A 21,898-nucleotide genomic window follows, 5' to 3' on the forward strand; every position below is an offset into this window, starting at 1 on the left:
CGTGTCTGTATGTATTAATTCTATATGTACTTTTTTTGCCGCCCATTGTGAGTTTGCACTGTAAACTGTTGGTCTAATTACACATGTAAGGGTTAAATGTCCATTTAACTTAAAAGATATAAGGTCAAATCTCATTGATGCGAATGGTTGGATACCTTTCAAAATACTCGCGGTTTTTTCAATGATATTGCTGTATACAATATTCTTGACATCGCAAGATCTCTGTTCTGTAAAACTGAAAAGACAAGAAAGCAATTGCATTAGGAAAGTGCTTCGAAGAATTTTTTTTTTCATTTTTCCGTATCGTACTCTAAGATAAAGATTAAAATGTGTCAAAACAAGAATTAAGTATATGAAAGCCGATTGGATTGGTAGTATTTACAGGAATAATATATCAACAATATAATTAATGTCTAATATATCAAAATAGATGTTTCGTATGAATTGCAAAGAAAATATTTATATGATTAATTCTTGCCAAGTCTTCACTGCTAAGGACATAATATTTTAGCCGTTGGTAAATGTCTATTAAATAAGTAATGAATAAAGAGGTACCGGGCTCGATTCCCGATGAAGGCTGGTTGAATAAGTGTCCAGTGTTTTAAAGAGATATTTATTGAGTTCTTTTAACCAAATCATTGGTGATCTATATCGAGAATATATAAGTATATTCACATTTCTCAGACTTAATGAATTACAATTAAATTGTTCTAAGTTTTCCTAAGTCATAATATATTATAATAAAATTGATGTTGCATGTCTATATATAAACAACTATTTGTTTTGACTGATTAACTGGCTGAATAGCTACAAAGAAAACCGTAAAAAGGGGTATAACATATATCGTAAAGCATTCGAACAGGAGTCCATTTGGTTGGTTCACAAGAGATATACGCTAAGGAAATTGATCCACAGTTTTAATAACACTCCATTGAAATTGTGTACGAGTGGGAAATGGAACGGAAGAGCCTGTCTGCATTTTGAGAATTTGATGGTATGCGGAAGAAGCTGTAAGCCGTTTATTTTTCTGTGCTATATGAACTTCATAGCCAATATTTTATTTCATAATTTCTTGGAATCTTTTTGACGTATTATAATATTTATTATGTGTATTAGTGCAATATATGACAACAAAAATAGTAAAATAATGAATAAAAAATAATTTATTTATTATTATAAAATAATAATCAACCTACCAGAGAGAACTAGTTTTCCGGTAATCTCTATTTCCTTATTTTCGGCTTAAAAATTATTATCTTCATGGAGCTTGGACTGTAGCTAGCAGGACTATTTACACCAGAGGAATGCAGTGAAGAGAACTCAAGGTAATGGTATTCAGCTCAACTCCATCGATATCAATTAACATTATCATTAACTTAAGCTTACTTATGTTAAACATTCAACAGTAGTAAAAATAATGGGCTGACTATAAATTAAGAATGAAATTTAATAAAAAGAAAACAATTTTAGGGCTCATAGAGTCTTTGTATTGGCATACATGTGAAGAAAGCATCGTGCTATCAATATCTAATGTTGACACATCAAAATTCATTGCCTACTCTTCTAAAAATATTCATTGCCTACTTTGAGGCGCTTGCTTTTTAAGCTGTCATTTGACATGTTACAAGGGTTTTGGAATTGAAAAATGGTTTTATGAAATTTTCGTGTTTATCATTCGATTATCTTTATGATTTTTGCGTCTTTAAGGTCTTTGAGGAAATTCATTGGAGTCGTGCTGCCTACTTGGCGGAAAATGCACCGTCTTGCATTTGAACACTGTGCAAGCGAAAAATCGAAATCTTTTGTTTTCGATTGTCGATCACAATCTCATTATCTATATGTGCATCTATATAGGCTAGGTTGGCGAAGTTTGAACATTCTTCCAATTGGCCATCAAACTTATTTAAATAAGAAGTTAATGAACGCAAGTTTTACAGATAATGGAAAATTCTTTCATTCGATCCGTCTTAAACTCATTTCCAGGATCTAAGTAAAAATTAATTAAAGTCATGTTTGGCGTTTTCTGCATATATCTATATTAAAAAAAAATTGACACGGACAATGCCGGATAATAACCGGCATTTATTTATAATAGGTTGAAAATATATATTAGATAAATGTCAATAATTTGCTCACTCGAATCTGTAGGGCACTTTAAATGTAGCTAGTTAAGTAGCCGTCTATAAACTAACATAAAAACTCGGTTGCACTTGCTGAGAGCTTTTAAAGCACGCGTGCAAACACTTGGTAAAGCTTACACACATATACACACACACTCATAGACGGGGAAGAACACACGTAGCTGGTGGCAGCCACCATTTTCATTCGTACGCATGCATGTGTGCATGTTCTGTATAATGGTGTGTGTGTGTGTGTGTGTGTGTGCGACTATTTCAAAAGCAGCGCACGCACTTTGACACCACCGGAGGGTGGGTAGGGGGGGAGGGGGGTTAGCAGGGTGCTCGGTTAGTTAGTGTGGCGCTAAACGAAATAAAATAAATGAATGAATATATATGACGGGGCTACAGAAAATGTCAGTCGTCAGCTCTGGCACTGACAAAACGCATATTACGAAAAGTTTTTGCCCGCCGTCATCGTGGGGTTTCTTATTGCTCCTCTTGTTTCTGGTGGGGCTGCTGGTTTTTGGGGGGCTGCGCTTTTTGCGACAGCAGCGCCCCAGCTATGAGAAATTGTGTCCAAAACACAAACAAAGCCAAGCACAGAGCGAAACACTTGCCAGCCGGCAGAGACACGGACAGAGACACTGGCAGTGACAGAGGCAGAGGCAGCGACCGAGGCAGCGACCGAGCGTCGTCGTTGCCTAATGTAGATACAAATCTGAATAGAATTGTCGCCGTTGCTTATCAGATAAGTTCAGAGCGCGCTGGCGTGCGGTTCGGGTTCGCAACTCGGATACGGGCAACTCGCTGCAGCTACCCAACTGCATTTAACTAATGCCACATAAATGTGGCTGGCCGCGTTTGTAATCAAGTGAACGCAGTGCCCAGTGCCCAGCGCCCAGTGCTGATAGCAGTCGCTGGGTCTGGATTTGGATTTGGTTGCGACCTCGCTGACAATATTGTTTTTATCGTCTGTGTGTTGCGTGCCAATCAAGAAACGAACTGAGTCGATTTGCTACCTTAAATTCTCTGCCGCTGCTGCGCTGCGTCGTGCGTCGTGACATCGAATTATAATAATTAGCATAGAGGGAGATATAGCCAATTAAGCGGTAGTCGGCATTCCAGCAAGTGGAAATTTTGAATGAAACTTTGAAAATAAACCAAAAAAATATAAACAAAACGCGCTCAGTTGAAGGAAAATTTCAAGCAAACATGTCGCCGGCATCGGCTGCACCTGCCATCAATCAGAGCGCGGCCACAATTACCCAATTGCTTGGCGCGCAGCGCGATCCTTTGGCAATTGTTATACCCGTCACGGTGGTTTATTGCCTCATCTTTCTGACCGGCGTTGTGGGCAACATTAGCACCTGTATTGTGATCAAGAAGAATCGCTCCATGCACACGGCCACCAATTACTATCTGTTCTCGCTGGCCATATCGGATTTTATGCTACTGCTGTCGGGCGTGCCGCAGGAAATGTACTTCATCTGGTCCAAGTATCCGTATGTATTCGGCGAGTACTTTTGCATAGGTCGTGGCCTGTTGGCCGAGACATCCGCCAATGCTACCGTGTTGACCATCACGGCGTTTACGGTGGAACGCTATATGGCCATTTGCCATCCGTTTCTTGGGCAGGCCATGAGCAAGCTGAGCCGCGCCATCCGAATCATAGTGCTCATCTGGCTGCTGGCGGTGCTCACGGCCATACCGCAGGCGGCACAGTTCGGCATCAATAGCTACGCGGGCGTCGATAAGTGCGTCGTGGTGCGCGTGATAGTGCAACACTCGTTCCAGCTGTCCACCTTCATCTTCTTTTTTGCGCCCATGTCCATCATACTGGTGCTGTACCTGTGCATTGGCCTGCACCTGTATCGTTCGAGTGTCATTGGCGGCGGCGGCGGATCACCAGCAGCTCCTATGGCCGAGAGCAGCGCGCGGCGCCAGCAGCCGCTGAAGGCGGTAGCAAGTGACACAATACTCTATCGCTACGCGGGCTCCAGCTCGGTTTTGGCCAACAATGCTGGGCCACAGCTGAGTTCAGTGCGTGGACGCCTCACTCATTATGGCACGCGTCGTGTGCTGCGGATGCTTGGTGAGTTCTGCCACATTGATGATGAGTCCAATTATGCAAAATTATGTAGCGACTGATGGCCGCAGGCTGTGAGCCAAATGTCTAATTTCTGGCTGTATGTGTCTGTGTCAGCAAGGGGCAGAGGCCGGGCCGAAGACTTGGGCGCGTTTAATCAGCCATTCACTGGCCAATTTATCGCGTCTGTCATTTGGCATGCTCGACATTTATGAGGCGCGGGTTTATTGTGCGCCCAAAAAAAATAAAATAAAATAAAATACTCTGCGACACAAGCCAGTGCCTGCCATTAGAACGAATGAATATAAATACAAATACAATTGTTTGGTTTATCTGCTCGATTCACAGTTGCCGTTGTCATCTGCTTCTTTCTGTGCTGGGCACCATTTCACGCACAGCGTCTGATTGCCATTTATGCGCCAGCCCGGGGCGCCCAGTTGCATGATCAGCATGAGCTCCTCTACACGGTGATGACATATGTCTCGGGCGTGCTCTACTATCTGTCCACCTGCATTAATCCGCTGCTCTACAACCTGATGAGCAACAAGTTTCGCGAGGCCTTCAAAGTGAGCCCCCAGCTGAGATTATATATTTTTATATACCCTTCTTATATATACATATTTCATTGATCTGCTGCAGGCCGTGCTGCTGGGCAAGAAGTACTCAAAGGGCATGCAGAATTCGCGCCATCAGCTGGAGTCGCGCCGCTTGCGTCGCACCACAACACTTAATTCATCGACGCAGCGCGATTCCATTGAGTCGAAGCAGACACTAATGCAGGTCTGTCCCACTGATCGTATGAGTAATATTACCTAATACGCGATCAAAAGTAAATTGTTTACATGCATTCCTCTATTCTTCTCTCACCCTCTCCCTCCCTTCCTCTCTCTCTCTCTCTCTCTCTCTCTCTCTCTCTCTCTCTATCTCTCTCTCTCTTACTTGCTCTTTTTAGACTGCTCTGAACGAACGCCTACTGCAGTCAAAGTCTCAACTAGTTCTGTAATATGCAATGCACAATTCAACTGTTTAAAGTAACTTTGTAGTTTATTTTTAGCGATATTTTAACTTGTCTCATCTGTGCAGCTTTCTGCATTTTTGTTTTAACCTATTTAAGTTTATAGTTTTTTAAATTAGTCACTGTTTTTATATTGTTATACCTACGTGTACCAAAGCGTTTAGTACAACCTTATTTTTGTATAAGTTAATCAAGCTAACTAAAACTAAATGTAACTTAAAATTAATGATATTGAGCTCCATGCATTTATTATTCAGATAATGCTACAAGTTTTTTTCTTTTTATTTATTTTCTAACAATTAAAATTAAGAAACTGCGATGTACTTGCATAACTAGTCTATTGTACCTTAAATCCATATATATATTAAAGAATTTGTCCTGACCGAACTGTAAGAGCTGCGAGGCTGATAGTTTATTTGAAGCTTACTCTTGAAAATTAAATATCCCAGAAATGAGAAATGTCTTTTTTGCTTAAATTATATAAAAAAAGATTATAATATTCTAGACAGTTTATTAAAAACCTCTACATAGATAATTTACCTCTTTTTGAATCTTACACAATTGAAAAAATAGCAAATGAATCTTTATATTTTTGTCAAACACGATTCTCAACCAAAAATATCTCATTTTAATCACACTGCTGTGAGCTCAGCGATTGTTATTTGAACCCAAACAATGTAATAGATTGTACAAAATAAAACAAAAGTCGATATTATAATTAAATTGTTTTCCAACTTTGAAATTTTCCGAACTTTAGCTAAAGTTTTCTTTAAATATTTGTTGAGGAGTGCAAAAATACTACGAGCTGTCGAGGAACTGACTGATGAGCTGTAGAAAAAAGTTTTGCTATTTTCAAAACATCAAACGATTATTCGACCGGAAAAATCGAAAATAAATGCTTTCGACTGCAAAGGCGGAAGAAAAAGTAAATTGTCGAAGACGTAGCTCTGATAATTTTTATTTATATTTACATTTAATGTGAATCCAAAAATATATAAATACGTAATTAAACTTATCAATATACATAAAATATCCAAATTTGATTATTTTCTTGGCAATTGCTAGGGTTTCGCCGACTTGGCTATTTTTATCTGCTAGAGACGGCGCCGTGAGTTGAGCGAAAATTTGTAATTTGGATTCATCGCAATGCGCATATAAACAAATTTGTTTTATCGATTTGGCGTGCAAGCAAATGCGCATGGAGCTGGAGTGGAGCTGGAGTGGAGCGTATGCCGTCTGTTTGAATAAATAATATGATAATGATGTCCCATGCACCATGCCCATGCGCTGATAATCGCCCAAGGTCACGGACTGCAAATGCAGACTAATGTCAACGCGGCGAATGAGTAATATGGCCCAAGCACTCGCAGTTGCATTTCTTATGAAAATGCAATCACGCAAATGGACGTGCTGGCCAAAGCACGCGGCATTCCCTGCCCTCATTATGGAGGTGTGATTGGATTCGATCTGCGAATGGCGACTGCATCAGGGCATGCCATTTGCTTACGTACTCATGCCCTATGCCCATAAATTCTCTCATAATGCGTCATTTTTTAGATATACGTGGAAATCCTAAGCGCAGCATGCCATAAACACCATAAACACCAAAATAAAAAACTTGCATACATTGAGCGGAAGTCCAAAAAATCAGTAATGGTAACGATAGCTTTGGCAATATATGTCACATCGAAATTTGTATACTCTAACATACTTGTATGCATTAAGATAAGCTTATATACTTTCCCAATTAACTTGGGCGTTATTTGTTGGTATTATTTTTGTTGTTTAAAATCTGAATTAATCATAATTTTTGTAAATATTTTCAAAGATCTTTCATCTCCCACACTTTTCGCCGAATCCACCCTTACTCGGTGGATATGGGACAGTCAGATTTCAAACAATATTTGAAAACCCTACGTAAGAAGTAAATGAATGCTTGTACCAGCGATTTTAAAAATTCCACTAGCAACTGCGAAAAATGGGTGGAAACGGTTATATAAACATTTTAATTTTGTCATTCTATCGGCTGTAAGCTAGTTGCAAAAATCATAGTGAAAATTCATTTTAGACGTGTCTTACACTTTTTGGAAAACCCATCCCTTGGTGAAGAGGAAGGGTAAAAGGATGTATGAGCAAAAGTTTTGTAGCTGGCTTTAAGCTCATTGTAAAAGTTTAACTTTGGCTAATAAGAGAGTATGTATTGAAGAATGGTCGGAAAACACTTCTAACTTTTTTTTTTTAAAATCAATGTAAATTAGGTTAAATATCTCACGATCATGGAAATGGAAATTAAATGCCTAAAATTTGAAGGAAAACCGTGTCATGGGCAAAGCCAGGTAGGACACTCTTGAATACATATTTCTGTAGATAAGCTCAAAAACATTGACCCTTCATATCGATATGTATCGATTTTAAGGAATCTGATATATAAGAATTATAAAATTCTTCCGCTCAAAGGCTTCATTGGTTTTATTTAATACCGTTTTTTATTAAGCGTAACAAACTCCTTTCGATAGTTAATATACTTTTAATAATAATGTGTATATATACTTTTCCTTCACGTACGTCACGTAAGGCTAACCAAAGCTAACAAGCCAATGGAATAATACAGGAAAGGAAGCAGCAAGAGCAATAGATCCATACACCCACACACATACACACCAATTGGCACACACAGCCACACCCACTGACACACGGCCGTCCGCAAAATGACGTAGAAAGTGTGAAATTTTTTGATTTACGAGCGAATCGGAAAACAAAAAAGCGAAATTCCAGCAAAAGAAATGTGGCCAACATTAACTCCCTACCTCCCTACCGTATCCCACCCAATCATTTAGTCAGTCAGGAAGCCAAACAGGGCACACATACAGACACAGACTCAGGCACAAACACATACACTGTGTGCTTAGTGCGCAGCAGCGCCAACAGGTGGCGCTGACGCTTTCAGCGTGGGAATTCTGTCAAAACAACGCGCAAATACAAAGAAATGTTAAACACATATATACACGTATGCACACATATGCACTTTGTACACACACACACAACTATGCTCTTTATAACGGTAGTCTAGCACATATTGCGTGGCCGAGTTTGGTAAGTCTATTGAGACCAGAGTCAAAATGAACTCTACCAAATGCTTTTAGAGTGAACCCAAATCAAAGTAGGCTAACCAATTGTTGGATAGAGTAGGCCTTGAAATCTGGCTGCTATTGATTCCCCACAATCCCAGCATTCCTCAGTCTGTTTCTGGCATCCGAACTGAACGGCTGTAAAATATTAAAAAAAAAATTGGTTTTTAATTTTGTAAAAAAAAAAGATTTTTGGTAAAAGTTGCAAAAAAAAAGTTTTTCATTTTCGTGATTTTGTGAAATAATTTGTCCTGGTTCAACAGAAAAATGGCTAGCGTTATCAAGAAGGTTGTACCCATGCTGGATCGCATTCTAATTCAGCGCGCCGAGGTGAAGACCTCAACAGCAGGAGGCATTCTGCTGCCGGAGGACTCGGTGCCCAAGGAGATGCAAGGCGTTGTCGTGGCCGTTGGACCCGGTGCCCGCAATCCTGTTGGCTCTGGCCACTTGCCCGTGGCCGTCAAGGAGGGTGATCGCGTTCTGTTGCCCAAATATGGTGGCACCAAGGTGGACATGGATGACAAACGCGAATATGTACTGTTCCGCGAGAGCGACATCCTGGCCAAGCTAGAATAATGTGGTTCAAGTGTTGCCTTCCGGCGTCTGCCATTCGATTGGCAGCACATAATACACGGTACAGACTAATCGGGGACTAAGAAATCATAATCAAACGAGATACAGACACAAACAATACCCTTTGCGTTCGAAACTAAATGATTGATGAAATGTTGTATTTGGTAGCTAAACACAGAACATTATATTTACACTAAGATCTTAAACATTCAAAACTCACCACCAACACTCAGCAGGCAACTAACCGGTACCGTCAGGACACTACAATAAACAATTGTTCAGATTGCGTTTTTTCTTTAAAGAGCATTAAACTGAGCTTGTTTTGTTTTGGGGGTTTTGTTGAACGGGGCTCACTTTCCTGTCAGAATTAAATTGGCAGAGGCTTACCCCACATGGACCTCTGCCTGTTGCTGAACCTCTCGCTACGCTCATTGGCGGCGTTGACTTCGTCGTGCCTTGTGCGTTGGCGTCGGGTCGTGGTTCGTCTGCCCAATCTGGCTCGTGTGTTGCGCTCGCATTGGCTGTCGTTATCTTTGCCGTTCCGGCTATGTTTGCTGCACACCGGTCTGGCTATAAAAGCCGCCAGTCTAACGCCTTTTGGTGGCAATTCGAAAAGAGTTTTGAACACACGCATTCCACATACTCGCACTCGCACCTACACAGCAAAACTGTTGCACAAAGTTTGTGGCAAGTGCATTTAAAGTTAAATTGAAAGTGACAAAAAGGAAATTCTCAATTTATTTTGACAGTTAAAATTGTGCTTACTTTGGCATAAAATATTGTTTAAAATGTGCTACGTTAAATTTAGTTGGACTATCCTGGTATTTCTGGTGCTCTTCACGGTGGTAACAGGTAAACAACACAAAATATCTTGATCTGGAACCGAAAAAATATCTAAGAATATGTCAACCGTTTTTATAAATAAAATGCAAACAAATTTACAATTTCTGGGATATTTCCTTGTACTTGTCTCTCAAAAAGTATGCAATATATTTACTCTGGTATTTGAAATTTTTTTAAAAATATTTTATATTTGCATATTTAACAATTACATTTAAATTTCCACTGTTGCTAATCCTGATACAGGTTAATTTAAAAACAATTAATTTTTCAGTATATGAAATTGATTGGATGTTGAATATTTAAAAATTTATCAATACAAGAAGGGGCTGCTATCTTCATTTCCTTGAAAAATATGTTTTTATGCCAAAAGTTGTACATACAAAATCTAGATTCAACTCTTTGAAATTCCAACAAAGTTTTTCCACGTGGACAAAATTTTTTAAATATGTTAGGAGCGTACATAAGCTCACAATCGCGAAAAAGAAGGGCCATATATATAGATACCCTCTCCCTGCTGCACTCTTTGCAGTTTTTAAATCTAGGCTTCTTAATTTTAAATTTCGTTATTTTCACAAAATAGCCTAAAAAGTGAAGTGGAATTCACAAGTTTGAAAAACATGGACATATATGTATATGTATTTAGTATATTTTTATAAACGAGATCCTTTTACACATTGGTAACAATGTTCAAGTCGGTACTTGTTCTGGCAAGAGGGGGATCATCCTCCTGCGTGGAAATGATGTAGAGTATCCGCCAGAGATAAGAGATAAGAGATTTTGACTTATTCAAAAATTCGGGCCCTGTCTAGATCCCAAACAATGAAGGAAACAGCGAAGCGTTTCTTACAAGAACTCTGAAGATTTATTCATAATTCAATATCATTATTTATGTGCCTTCAAATATTTTACCAGCATTTTGTCACACATTTCAAAAATACGAGTAATTTATTTAATTTAATTAATTTAATTTATTCAAACAAATTGCAAAAGCACAATTTGGAGGCTCCTAAAAAGCCACTGTGTTTTTTTTTTAATATTTTCCATAAATATTTCAGCCCAAGAGTGTGCTTTAACAAATAACTATGCAAGTCTAGAACTCTCCGTTAATATGGCAATGCGTCATAGCGAAAAGCTTCTTAGAATTTCCCACAATAATATGCGCCGACGGGGCGCAACGGATGCGTATCAACAGGGCCATAAAAATACCAACTACCTTATTAACCGATATTGTTATTTCAAATTGTAATGCGCATTATCTATTTTATGCACATTTTCCTGTTTGCTCTTTGATCGCTTTTGTGCCACGCCCTTTAGTTAAACCGCCTCAGTGGTTGGGTTTCCAATAATTTTCGTTACGTTGTCACCTGCGTCGGTTGTCAGCCAGCAACGGCATTCAAATACCTGCAAGTGCCCCGACGATTTTAATTGCTGTCGTAAATTAATCCAAACTGCGTGCCAAATAACAACAACAACAACAACAACTATAACAAACAACTATAACAACTCCTGGTGACACAGCGGAAAAAAATCGTGTGAACCACTCAAGCTGTGCCGCTGCCTGCAGGCGGCAAATTGTCACCACACTGCACTCTTGTGGGTGGTTGCCGTGGCTTACTTTTGGGGGAAGGCTTATCCCCGCCGGCTACCAGCTACATATCATGGCAATCGTGATAGGCATAGAGTCCCGAAAAAACCGGTTTAGATTGCAGCCATTGCGGCGGCAATTGCCTTTGAAGCGAATCTCAGATAGCGAATTGGACCAGGTGGATTGGGCTAGGTTCAGGTTGACAGATTATGCTGACAGCTTGCACAAAACTGTTGATTATATTGCAAAGGTATTAATCAGTGAGAAGATAATGTTGAACTATGATCAAAAATAGGCTTGTCTCAGTTATTTTCTATCGATTATGTCTTCTCAACTCATTTTGTTGCATGTAAAGCATGTGTTAACATTTAGACTCTCCGTTAAAAAGTCTCTATTGTGCTTCGAATTGCATACAAGAATTCATAAGATTTTATACTTTTATTAAATATCTTAAATAAAAAACAATTAAGAGGTTCTAGTCGGGAGCTCCCGACTAGGGGATACCCTGAACCCTCTTCTTCCAACAGGCGATATAAAATGAAAGATACTTGATATATATATACCATTCTAGAAGCTACATTTCAAGTTCTGTGACTCTAGCTCATATTATTTGCCAAAATTGCTCATAAAACATGATTCCGATATCGATTTTTATCAATTACTTGAAAACGGGGAAAGTTATCAATCTGCACGGCGACTAGAAGGACATACAGCTAAAATTTCAAGTCTCTAGCTCTTATAGGTTCTGAGATCCTTGCGTTCATACATACGGACAGACGGACGGACGGACAGACAGACGCACATGGCTAAATCGACTCGTCTGTTGATGCTGATCAAGAATATATATACTTTATGGGGTCGGAGATGCTTCCTTCTGCCTGTTACATACATTTGCACAAATACATTATACCATTTTTACCCATTTTTAATGGGTTCAGGGTATAGAAATTATGAAATAATTATGGGCATGTATTTTCGAAAAACTCCTGGTACTACTTAGCTCGATATTTTTCCATCAAACTTTCACTATAAGCAACTATCTTACTTTTAAAATAATGAATTCAAATGCTTATAATTCCGGGAATTAGTAAAATCCCCTGCGCAGTACTTAAATGTATTTTTAAACCAAAAGTTAGACCTTACCCAAAGCAATTACACGAAACAGGTTCGGTTAAAAGAATGTTTTTTTTTTAACAGCCTTATTTGAGAAATGCAGTGATTCGCCTGTCAAAAATAAATGTCAACATTTATTTTGGGGGACAATTAAAAATAGCTTTATTGCCCAATGGCGTAACACTTTTAAATTATACGTGCGACTTTTGCGGGGCTATTAAAAAAAGAAATTACCCGGCACTTGGAACGAAGAGGGTCAACGCCAACGCCAAAGCCAACGCCAGCTCCAAGTGACCAACTCGTTGGGCCATTAAAGTGGATGGGCACGTTAATTAGACGTTTAGATGAAGTCCTCTCGCTCTCGCTCTCGCCTTTTAATGACAGCCCCTTCGATTAGACGCCGACGCGTCGGTCGGATCCCTGGGCAGAGGCTATCTCTGATGGCCTGGCCTGTCAACAAAATGCGCGCCCGGCAACAATTAATCCACGGTTTAAGTAATTGACAAATGATTACACGTTTGACATATGGCGGCCGGGAGGCGCTGGCAACAGCTAAATAGGGCGTAATAGATATAGAGTCATGCTTTTCGCACGATATAGACGGCTTTTCTTCTTATCAATGTGCCTAGCGCTGGGGCAGCCATGGCTTATGCAAGGGACTTACGGGCGGGCAAGCGGCCAGTGCAGCACATCTGCGTCACATTGTTGCCAGGAGATGCTCCAGCTCGAGTTGCTGCATGTGCGTATTGCGTAAACTTATCCTGGTGTCCCAGCTGCTCTTATGTTGATTTTTTGACGCCTCGTGCTCTGACATGTGAGCCAAGCTGAAGTCTTTTGTGCGGACTCCTGACTTGGCCACCCATTTGTGCGATTAGTTTTTGGCCACACAATGAAAGCAGCGCCAAGGACATAGTATAATAGCTCCCCCTCCCCCTCCTCCTTCCCGCCATTCTCTTCAACTGTCCCCAGCCAAGCACTCCATGCCAGCTGAGAGCTGCCTTCAACGCATTACTCAGGTGCACGCTTATTACGCGCCGTAACATACGACTTTGTAATGGACTATATTTATCATAGGTCGGAGCATTATATAAAAGCAAATGCAACAGTAACAATAACAGGAAAGAATAACTATATCCAGCACGCCGAAATGTGCACACTCTTTTTCTGACATATGCTATAAGACACCTAAGTATATACATATATAAGTATATATATATATATATATATATAGATATCAAGATATCTTAATAAACAGAAAAGTTTGTCAATGCTCCTTACAGGTTAGGAGCATAGTAAATCAAAAAAACGGCAATATAGTTTCTTATACGATATTTGACAAAGTTTCTATAAAAGCTATATAGAGGGCCGATAAGATTTACCTTATATGTAAGGAGCATAAAGGTCGAGTTTCGGAGAAGAAATTTTGAAGGACGAACCGAAGTTAACTTTCGATCGAACGTTCCTATAGCTATATAATAATGTGACTAGGGCAAAGGGGTTCTGACGGATCTATGCAAAAGTTTCAGACTGGTAGCTGTAAAGCTGGCGGAGAAGTTTGCATAGACACATGTCTATGTTAGGAGTACATATTCTTTAGGGAGTCGGAGATGTCTTCTTCTATGCGTTACACAATTTGTGGTGAGGTTAGCTTACCTTGTAGAGACAAGGGTATAAATGGAAAAATAACTGTACAACGGAAACGGCAGCAGCATCCACATTAACTTCTTGGCAACCTTTAACTTTTTAAGCCACCTGCCACGCTACCGCCCCCCCCCCCCCCTTGCCACCATGCTGTAGGCCCCTGTGATCAATGCAGCTCAGCGGGTGTTGGCAAAGAGCTCGTGGGGGGGATGGCGGTTCGTGTGTCATAAATTCTTTTGCCGAGCTTAACTCTTCAGTGCCGTGTAGAAATGATGATGATTTATTTAATAAACATTATTTTATATTTACTTACAGGCTCCTGCCTGGAATTTGGACACTCGTGCTGGGGCGGTAAGTCTAAAGTCAATTTGACGGATAGTTAAAGGCCAATTCAGCTGACTTTCTGTATCTCTATCTTTTGGCATAGCACATGGTAAGCGCTCGGGCAACAGGTTGGCACTTGCCGCCAAGCAGGTGAGTTCCTATCGCAGCTAATTCCGCATTGTGATGAAATACATATGCTAAGCCGTCATAAAGCACCATTATCGAGCTAATCTTATCCAGAACATATTCCCCCATTTAGATTTATAACTAGATGAAATTGCGCGGTTTCAGCTAATTTATGGCTGCGTGTCAATTGTGAAATTAATTAGAACGGAAATAATACCCCCCCTGGATGGGGAGACAAGTTAAAACAATTAGTAACAATTAAAACTATTTTATTTAATTGAATTAATAATATATTTTCTGGCTAAGACTTAAAATCATTCCGTCTGGCAACCAAACTAATATAATCACAAATCACTTTCATTTAACATAAAAACAGTGAATAAGCTTAAATGACATTGTAAGGTCTCTGAGAAGAAACGCAACCTGATTCTTTACGGATTTGATCTGTTTATTTCGTATTATCTTGCCTGAGACCAGTGCAGGCTCGATTGCAGTAAGAAAGTCTCTTAATGTTATGGAAATCTGCCTTCGCTCTACCCCTTACTCTCCTTCCTACGCTTCTTTTAGGGTTCTCTAGACGCAACGACTAACATCCCCTTAAACACGAGATATTATTGGCCTGTGCCGAATGGACTAACATGATAAATATTCTCAAATTTTGGGATAGTATTTTCTTAAATATTTTATTCCACAAAGATCATTTAAGATCTAATCAACCTTTAAGAATGCTTTTGCGAAACACTTTTGTGATAAAGCGATCTGAAATGGATTATTTTTTAATTACTTATTATGTTAAGAGGATAAAACATTTATTTTCCGAGACCCGAACATGAATTTTGCTGTCGCTTGTAACCGACTGAGTAATACTCGCTCACAGTCTAGAAACAGCTAAAAACAGGCTATCTGTTAAATTGATTGACATAAATCGACTTTGCCAATTTGAGAAAAATATTCGTAAACGAACTTACGAGAAAACTTCAGTTCAAATTTGTTTACTCTAGCTCGATTTGCCTTAGCAGTTTAATTGGACACAAGTATATATATGCAAATATTTAAAATTGTTATATAAAAAGAATAGTAGTCAGACGTTTATATAACAAGTATACGACCGATAGTTCCATTGGCAAGTATATGATAAACCGATCCAGCCGCAAGGAAGGGCGTGATCGGAAGATATCGCCTTTTGCTACTTTCTAAAGTGATTTTCTGTGTGTGGAAGATGTCATCGAATTTATAATACCCTGCGCCAGGCTATACAAATTAAATAAGAGAATATATTATTTTAATAAATTATATTATATCATATTATTATATATATTATATGCAGTAGTAATAAAAATATATGTTTTATATTACTTTAATAAATTCGAGCTCTAATTGACTAATGTCTTATTTTGTTTTTAATTCTACCTTAGCCTTCCCTTCTTGTCGACAAGCTAGCCGAGCAGCTCTACAACAACAATAACAACAACAACAATGAGAACTACATTGACGACGATGGCAACAACAACAGCAATGCCAAGAACTACAACTTGCCCCTTACTGCGTCCGCTCTGGCGCCGCCAAGTGGCGAGGCGTCGGCAGCGGAGCGCAACCGAGATGTGAACGATGCGAAATGGAGGCAGCTGCTGCGGCAACATCGCTACCAGCTGAGGCAGATGCAGCGGCAGTTGGATGCGAGCGATGCGGCCGAGGGCTGGCGCAAGTTGCAACAGGCGTTGGTCGAGGCGGAGCAGCGGCAGCAGCAGCAGCAGCTGCCAATTGGCGACTTCATTGAGCTTAAAAAGTGAACTTTGACCCACGACTAAGAGACATTACATTTACACATAAACATACACGCATAAACATACATGAACTAAATGAAATGATGCAAATTAAGCAAAAACAATTAAACGATATTTATTCCATCATTCGAGTGATCCAAACTCGCATCTCATTGCATGCTGTGCGGCCCAATTAAATAACTATATATATATATATATTTAAAAAAAAATGAATTAAAGGTTAAAGATCGTCGCTTGGCGATCTGCACGCGAGTTGCGCATACGACGCGTTGGCCAGCAAGCAATAGATACAAGATATATGCATAAATCTATTGTATGAATAAGCAAAATTAAATGTTAATGATAAAACGTTTCGCTTTCGCTGTTTTTAATTACTTATTCTTTTATTAACATTATTATAATTACCATCGCGCAATTAACCACACTATATGCATAATTCTTGTGGATTTCGTTCTTTCACTCTGTTGCGAGCACAATATTGCGTCATTGGCTGGATGCCGCAATATTGCCCAGATCAGAATTGAAATTCCAAATTTAAATTCAAATTCAATATAAAATTCATGTTCAAATTAAATTGTACTTAACCTATGCATAACATACGTTTTAATAATGATAACAAATAAAACTTACAAGCTAGAATGCAAAGCAATCGACTCTCTTATCTTAAGCCTTGATTTTGGCGGGCACCTGGAAGCAAGCAACATCGCCCTGCTTGTCGCCCAGTCCCCAGTGAATCTCCAGACTGACCGTCGGATAGACGGGCAGTATCTTAAAGCTGTTCTTGTACGTGTATATCTGGCCCGCCCTGAGTGGGCAGCCGACCTTGTGCTCGCCGGACTCATCGTAGATGTGCGGACAGGCGCTGGTGCCATAGTAGCCCGGGAAGGGCAGCGGCACATCCAATATGATACCCTGTATGTCTGAGGTGAGCTCCGCAAAGTCGCGCTCCGGCTTGAGCTTCATCGTGATGCTGGCATCCGTGTTGCGCTTCAGTATGCACCTGCTCTTGGGGCAGTTCGAAATGGTCACCTCGTCGGCGGTCAAAGCGCGCGCCGTGGCTAAGAAATGGGCATCAAAATACGGTTAAGAGATGCTGGAGGATTAATTGGATTTCGGATTACTTACATTTCGGGCATTGCTTCACATCGGTGGCAGCCGCAAAGCCGAGCAGCGCGACGCCGATCAAAAGTAGCGCCGAATTCATGTTCATTCTGTCGACGAGAGGGAATAAAGACTGTAAGATATGAAGTCAGTTTTAATTTTAAGTCGTAGCTCAGCTCGCTAATTGATTTGCAACTACTTTGGGCTTGGCCGCAAGCTTAGCTCACAACAGAGCCAAAATAAATAAGCAACGTCCCAGTTAAACCGGTTCAAAGTTTGAGCTTCGAGCGAAAGATCGACCTTGACTTAAAAACGTAGCTAAACAAATCTGTGCAGTTAACAATAAGTGGAAGCTGCGGTACAAATTGCAAGTATCTTTGAAATACTTTGAAGATGCTGCACTAGAAATCTGCAAGATACCTAAGACACAAGACACTTAGATACTTATTTCGATTATGCACTTGCCAAAATATTTTAGATACTTGAAACTTCGCTTGAAACGAATGAGTTAAAAAATGAGCTGTAAGTTGCAGGTATCTAAAAGAATCAACAGCAAAAAATCTATAGATACAGTAAAGCTCTGAGTATGCAAATAATATAAGCAATTTGTAATTAAGTTTTACTACATTTTGTGAAGTTAGTCGAGGAATATGTTTTTGATATTTTAATGATGCTGCTGTAAATATTCTTCAAATACAGCAAACCTTAATTTCAGAAATTGATTTTTGACTGTGTACAAATTGTTGTATATACAGTGTTGTAAATTTGAAATTAATGAGCATTCTACGATATATTTAGCTTTCTTTTATAATTTATAATTTATTCCAGTTAAGATCTATCACAAATAGACTTTTAGCTGCGCAGTTGGGATGCACATATATACCTGTCCAAAGTCTAACGACATTCATGTTCACATTCACTTTTATCTAAATAGTCAGCTATCTTTGGGAGAACGGGTCACATCTACATATAAAATAAGGCCTAGAGAAGACAATTTAACATTCACTTTGCCCCAGAAATTAAGCGACAGATACATCTACAGCTGTCGGCCTTTAGCTGTTATTTGAAGTATCTGCAACTAGTTTGCATTTGAATAAACATGCTTACAGCTTGTAATTGCTTGTCAAGATTGGTTTTGTTTCTTTGGTTTCAGGTTAATTTCTCTTGGCACTACACCGCGTAGATACAAATGTATTTCAAGCTGTGAGCGCGACTGTTGAACGGCAACTGAGCGTCTGTCGCCGTGCACTGAAACTATATACAAAGCCAGTTCGGGCAGATCGTTTCGATTGCTCGCTGGCTCTTGGCTGACTAATCGGGCGAACTGTCCGATTTCTGGCGTCTGCTTTGTATGCGTGTGGCATTACAAGCAGAGTCTCGGTCTGGAGACTGGAGACTCGTTATATAAGCAATTTGAGCAATTGGTCGGGCTTAGGGCTTATTGTCTGCCCCCGGCGTACAGGGAATTGGTTGCATTCGTGACGTTCTAGTGTCAGTTTGATTATCTCATTGTTAATTCCGAGAGCTCCACTCAACGGTTGCACACAGCGACTGCTCACTGTAGCTGCCTGTGCTGTGTATCTATTAGATGCGTTAATTTGCACTCGCCAAACAGCGCAGCTCGACTCGCTGTGCCAACATAACATAACTGTGCAAGTCAACTAAGTACTTCCCTAAAGCCTATTAAGGCCCGAACACTACTGGGAAGTGCTAATGACTGGCCATGGCCAAGCCCAAGCTGATTGTGTGAGCTCTCTGCTGATTGAAACTAAAAGTTATTATAGCCCAGATGCCATGAGAAACTGTAAACACAATTGCCAGACTCAGTCTCAGGTATACTCTATAAAATGCCAAAGAGCTCATAGCATTCATATGCATCCCATTTAAGGAAATCAATCATTTTTATATTCAAACACTTTGAATGCTAATTCAAGCACTTCAAATTAAGCATGTATTCACAAGCCTTTCAAGTATTTGTAGCCACTTTTAACTTTGTGAGTACCCCATTCGATCAAATACTTTTACAGATGGCAGAGGTTATTATACAAAATTATTTTATTGTTGATGTCTGAACAACTTATAGAACTCAATCATTTATTTTTCTCTCATTGTGGTTCAAAATTTTTGTTATTATATTATTTAGCTGCCATAGTTTGCATCTGTTAAAAATTAGCTTTATAAATGAAGTTTATATCAATTCATATAATTTGTTTTTTTATGAGAAACAAACAGTTAAATGATTCTCTGAAATGCCCTTCGGTCTCTTAAATTTTGTATGATCCATTTAAATAAAAAATGTGTTCCATTTCCAACAAACTTCCTAACTATCGGCAATTTTAAGTGCACATAACATATTTTAAGAATTTCTTTAGTAATTTTAATTACAAGACTTCAGAAAATAGTTGTCGAATTTAAATTTAGAATATACATCAGACACAATTCTGACTTAATAATAATTATCTCTACAGAAGTATTGCATTTATTAACACCTATTCTCTCTTTTTATTTTATTATATTATTTTTTTTTTATCAGTGTTTTTTTTTTATAGCTAATTTTATTTTTTCCCTAGCTATGTGACGGGTTCTTCTGATAAGAGATATGTAACGAAATGCGAACTTCTTTTGCTTTTTCGTAAAAAAATTTCTTCTATTTTCATTTATCAGTTTCTATCTAGATAATCATCTTCTGTTCATTGCTGTCTATATTGAAGTGATCTTTACTGTGAGTGTATTTGTGAAAGGTCTGTTCTAATTAGATAGATATGACGAAATGCGAACTTATTTTTATTTTCTAACAACTTAACTAGTTGAAATGCGCAAAACATTTCCTTCTTTTTTCATTCAACGATAATTACACTTTTTTTCCGTAGCTGTCTCTATTTAAGTGCTCTCGACTGTACCTGTGTTTGTTAAAGTCTATTCTGATCTGATAACCGAAATAGTTTAAATACTTGGAACAATTTCTCCATTTACAGTTTCTATATAGATAAATACACTCTTTCCGTAGTTGTCTCTATTTAAGTGCTTTCGACTGTATTTTTTAAAGTTTATTCTAATCAGATAATTATAATGAAATACAAACTTTAGTTTATTTTCTACAACCGAAATAGTTTTAATAGTTAAAATAATTTCCCCTTTAACAGTTGCTATATAATTATATATATAGTTCCGTAGCTGACTCTATTTAAGTGCCCTCGACTGTACCTGCCTTTGTGACGGGTCTGTTCTGATCAGAGAAATGAAAGGAAGTGCGAACTTTACCACAATGTATTGTAATTTCTCAGTTATTGCTACGGTTGAACGCGTTTAATATGCAGCGCATGGCATTTAGATATAAGTTGAAATATTTAAGTTTTACTTCAAGCAAAAGCTATACCCTCTTCTGCTTCTTCTTCTTCGATACGTAGCTAGGAAGTTAACTAGACTTGTGGCTTGACGATGACGTTGCTGACGTGCACACCTTATAAACGCGATGGGTTCAAAACAGTTGATCGATCATCAGCATTTAGAAAGTGGACTCAGACTTGATCTCGATCTTGGAATGGAAACACAGAAACGATGCGACTCGAATTTCTAAGGCTACTCACTTGGTTGGGCGACTTTTAGCGACTGCTGTGATCACAGTTTGAGATGCAACTAAAAAATGAAAACTGAAAGCGAACGCTGCACCAGCTTTAAATGGGAGTTTGACAGACGACTGAGCCGGTTTAAGCGCTGCTGTTTTTGTCGCCGTTTTACACACTTTACACAGTATTTGTTTGTTGTTGCTACACCCTGTACACATACAGTGCAAAATGGGGCATATAAGACCCATTGAAGTGTATGCAAAAGATAGAAAAGTCCAAGTCTATATTAAAGTTCTTGACAAGACGAATCAGAAGTCAAGTTTTTAAACCACGAGTAGTTATTTTTAAATGGATGTAGAAGCATGCTCTCTAAAGTTTATATGTATATATTGATATTTATGATAAGTCGAACGATTGGAATTAAGGTATACCAAAACCACGGATAATTATTTTTAAAAAATTTTATAAATACCTCGAGTGGAGAATCATACGTAAAAGTGTTTATATATTCTTATTCTTTATAAATCGAACGACCAGAATTAAGATTATATAGAACAATTCTTATTTTAATAATTTTATATATATACCCTAGGTGGAGAATTCACTACTTTAGAATTTATTCAATAAAATAAACAAACAACAAAAAAAAAAAAGAATTTATTCTCATTCTATATAAATCGAACGATCGGAATTGGGGCTTATTTTTAATATATAATCTAAAAAAAAACTTAGAAAATTGACAATATTTTAATCTTGAATACAGATCATCTAGTAGTTGAGCATACCCGTTGATTGCAATTTTTTACGATTTTGCTACGCATTTGACAGAATTGAATATTTCCGGCCTTTTGTCGAATACTATGCAATCCACTCACAAATACAAAAGCATTAGT

The 21,898-nt window shown here is 38.7% G+C and overlaps 4 protein-coding genes across 7 annotated transcripts; 3 read left to right on the forward strand and 1 right to left on the reverse strand.

Moving 5' to 3' along the window:
• Positions 1-2,969: 2,969 nt before the first annotated feature.
• PK1-R (Pyrokinin 1 receptor) lies at positions 2,970-5,268 on the forward strand. The gene is made up of 4 exons (XM_064693801.1): positions 2,970-4,212; positions 4,555-4,772; positions 4,846-4,986; positions 5,159-5,268. The coding sequence occupies exons 1-4, from the start codon at positions 3,333-3,335 to the stop codon at positions 5,207-5,209; spliced, it is 1,290 nt and encodes a 429-aa protein (XP_064549871.1). The 5' UTR covers positions 2,970-3,332; the 3' UTR covers positions 5,210-5,268.
• Positions 5,269-8,499: 3,231 nt separating this feature from the next.
• LOC135436396 (10 kDa heat shock protein, mitochondrial) lies at positions 8,500-9,233 on the forward strand. The gene has a single exon (XM_064693987.1). It carries the CDS (start codon positions 8,617-8,619, stop codon positions 8,923-8,925), a length of 309 nt encoding a protein of 102 aa, XP_064550057.1. The 5' UTR covers positions 8,500-8,616; the 3' UTR covers positions 8,926-9,233.
• Positions 9,234-9,535: 302 nt separating this feature from the next.
• On the forward strand, positions 9,536-16,473 carry CCHa1 (CCHamide-1). Of its 2 annotated transcripts, none has more exons than XM_064693983.1 (4): positions 9,536-9,774; positions 14,420-14,455; positions 14,532-14,578; positions 15,970-16,473. In XM_064693983.1, the coding sequence occupies exons 1-4, from the start codon at positions 9,711-9,713 to the stop codon at positions 16,342-16,344; spliced, it is 522 nt and encodes a 173-aa protein (XP_064550053.1). In that variant the 5' UTR covers positions 9,536-9,710; the 3' UTR covers positions 16,345-16,473. The 2 variants fall into 2 exon arrangements, with proteins under 2 accessions (XP_064550053.1, XP_064550052.1); XM_064693982.1 differs by lacking the exon at positions 9,536-9,774 and adding an exon at positions 12,868-12,958.
• Positions 16,474-16,694: 221 nt separating this feature from the next.
• Positions 16,695-21,073, reverse strand: Npc2b (Niemann-Pick type C-2b). Of its 3 annotated transcripts, none has more exons than XM_064693986.1 (3): positions 21,027-21,073; positions 17,464-17,549; positions 16,695-17,396 (listed from the first exon to the last, which is right to left on the reverse strand). In XM_064693986.1, the coding sequence occupies exons 2-3, from the start codon at positions 17,546-17,548 to the stop codon at positions 17,002-17,004; spliced, it is 480 nt and encodes a 159-aa protein (XP_064550056.1). In that variant the 5' UTR covers position 17,549; positions 21,027-21,073; the 3' UTR covers positions 16,695-17,001. The 3 variants fall into 3 exon arrangements, with proteins under 3 accessions (XP_064550056.1, XP_064550054.1, XP_064550055.1); XM_064693984.1 differs by lacking the exon at positions 21,027-21,073 and adding an exon at positions 18,547-18,705; XM_064693985.1 differs by lacking the exon at positions 21,027-21,073 and adding an exon at positions 18,547-18,701 and having other exon boundaries at positions 17,464-17,572.
• Between the last annotated feature and the right edge of the window lie 825 nt (positions 21,074-21,898).

This window comes from Drosophila montana, unplaced genomic scaffold (assembly GCF_035044405.1).
Source record: "Drosophila montana isolate Dmon_TW-CO22-7 unplaced genomic scaffold, ASM3504440v1 contig_3733_1, whole genome shotgun sequence".
Classification (NCBI taxonomy): domain Eukaryota; kingdom Metazoa; phylum Arthropoda; class Insecta; order Diptera; family Drosophilidae; genus Drosophila; species Drosophila montana.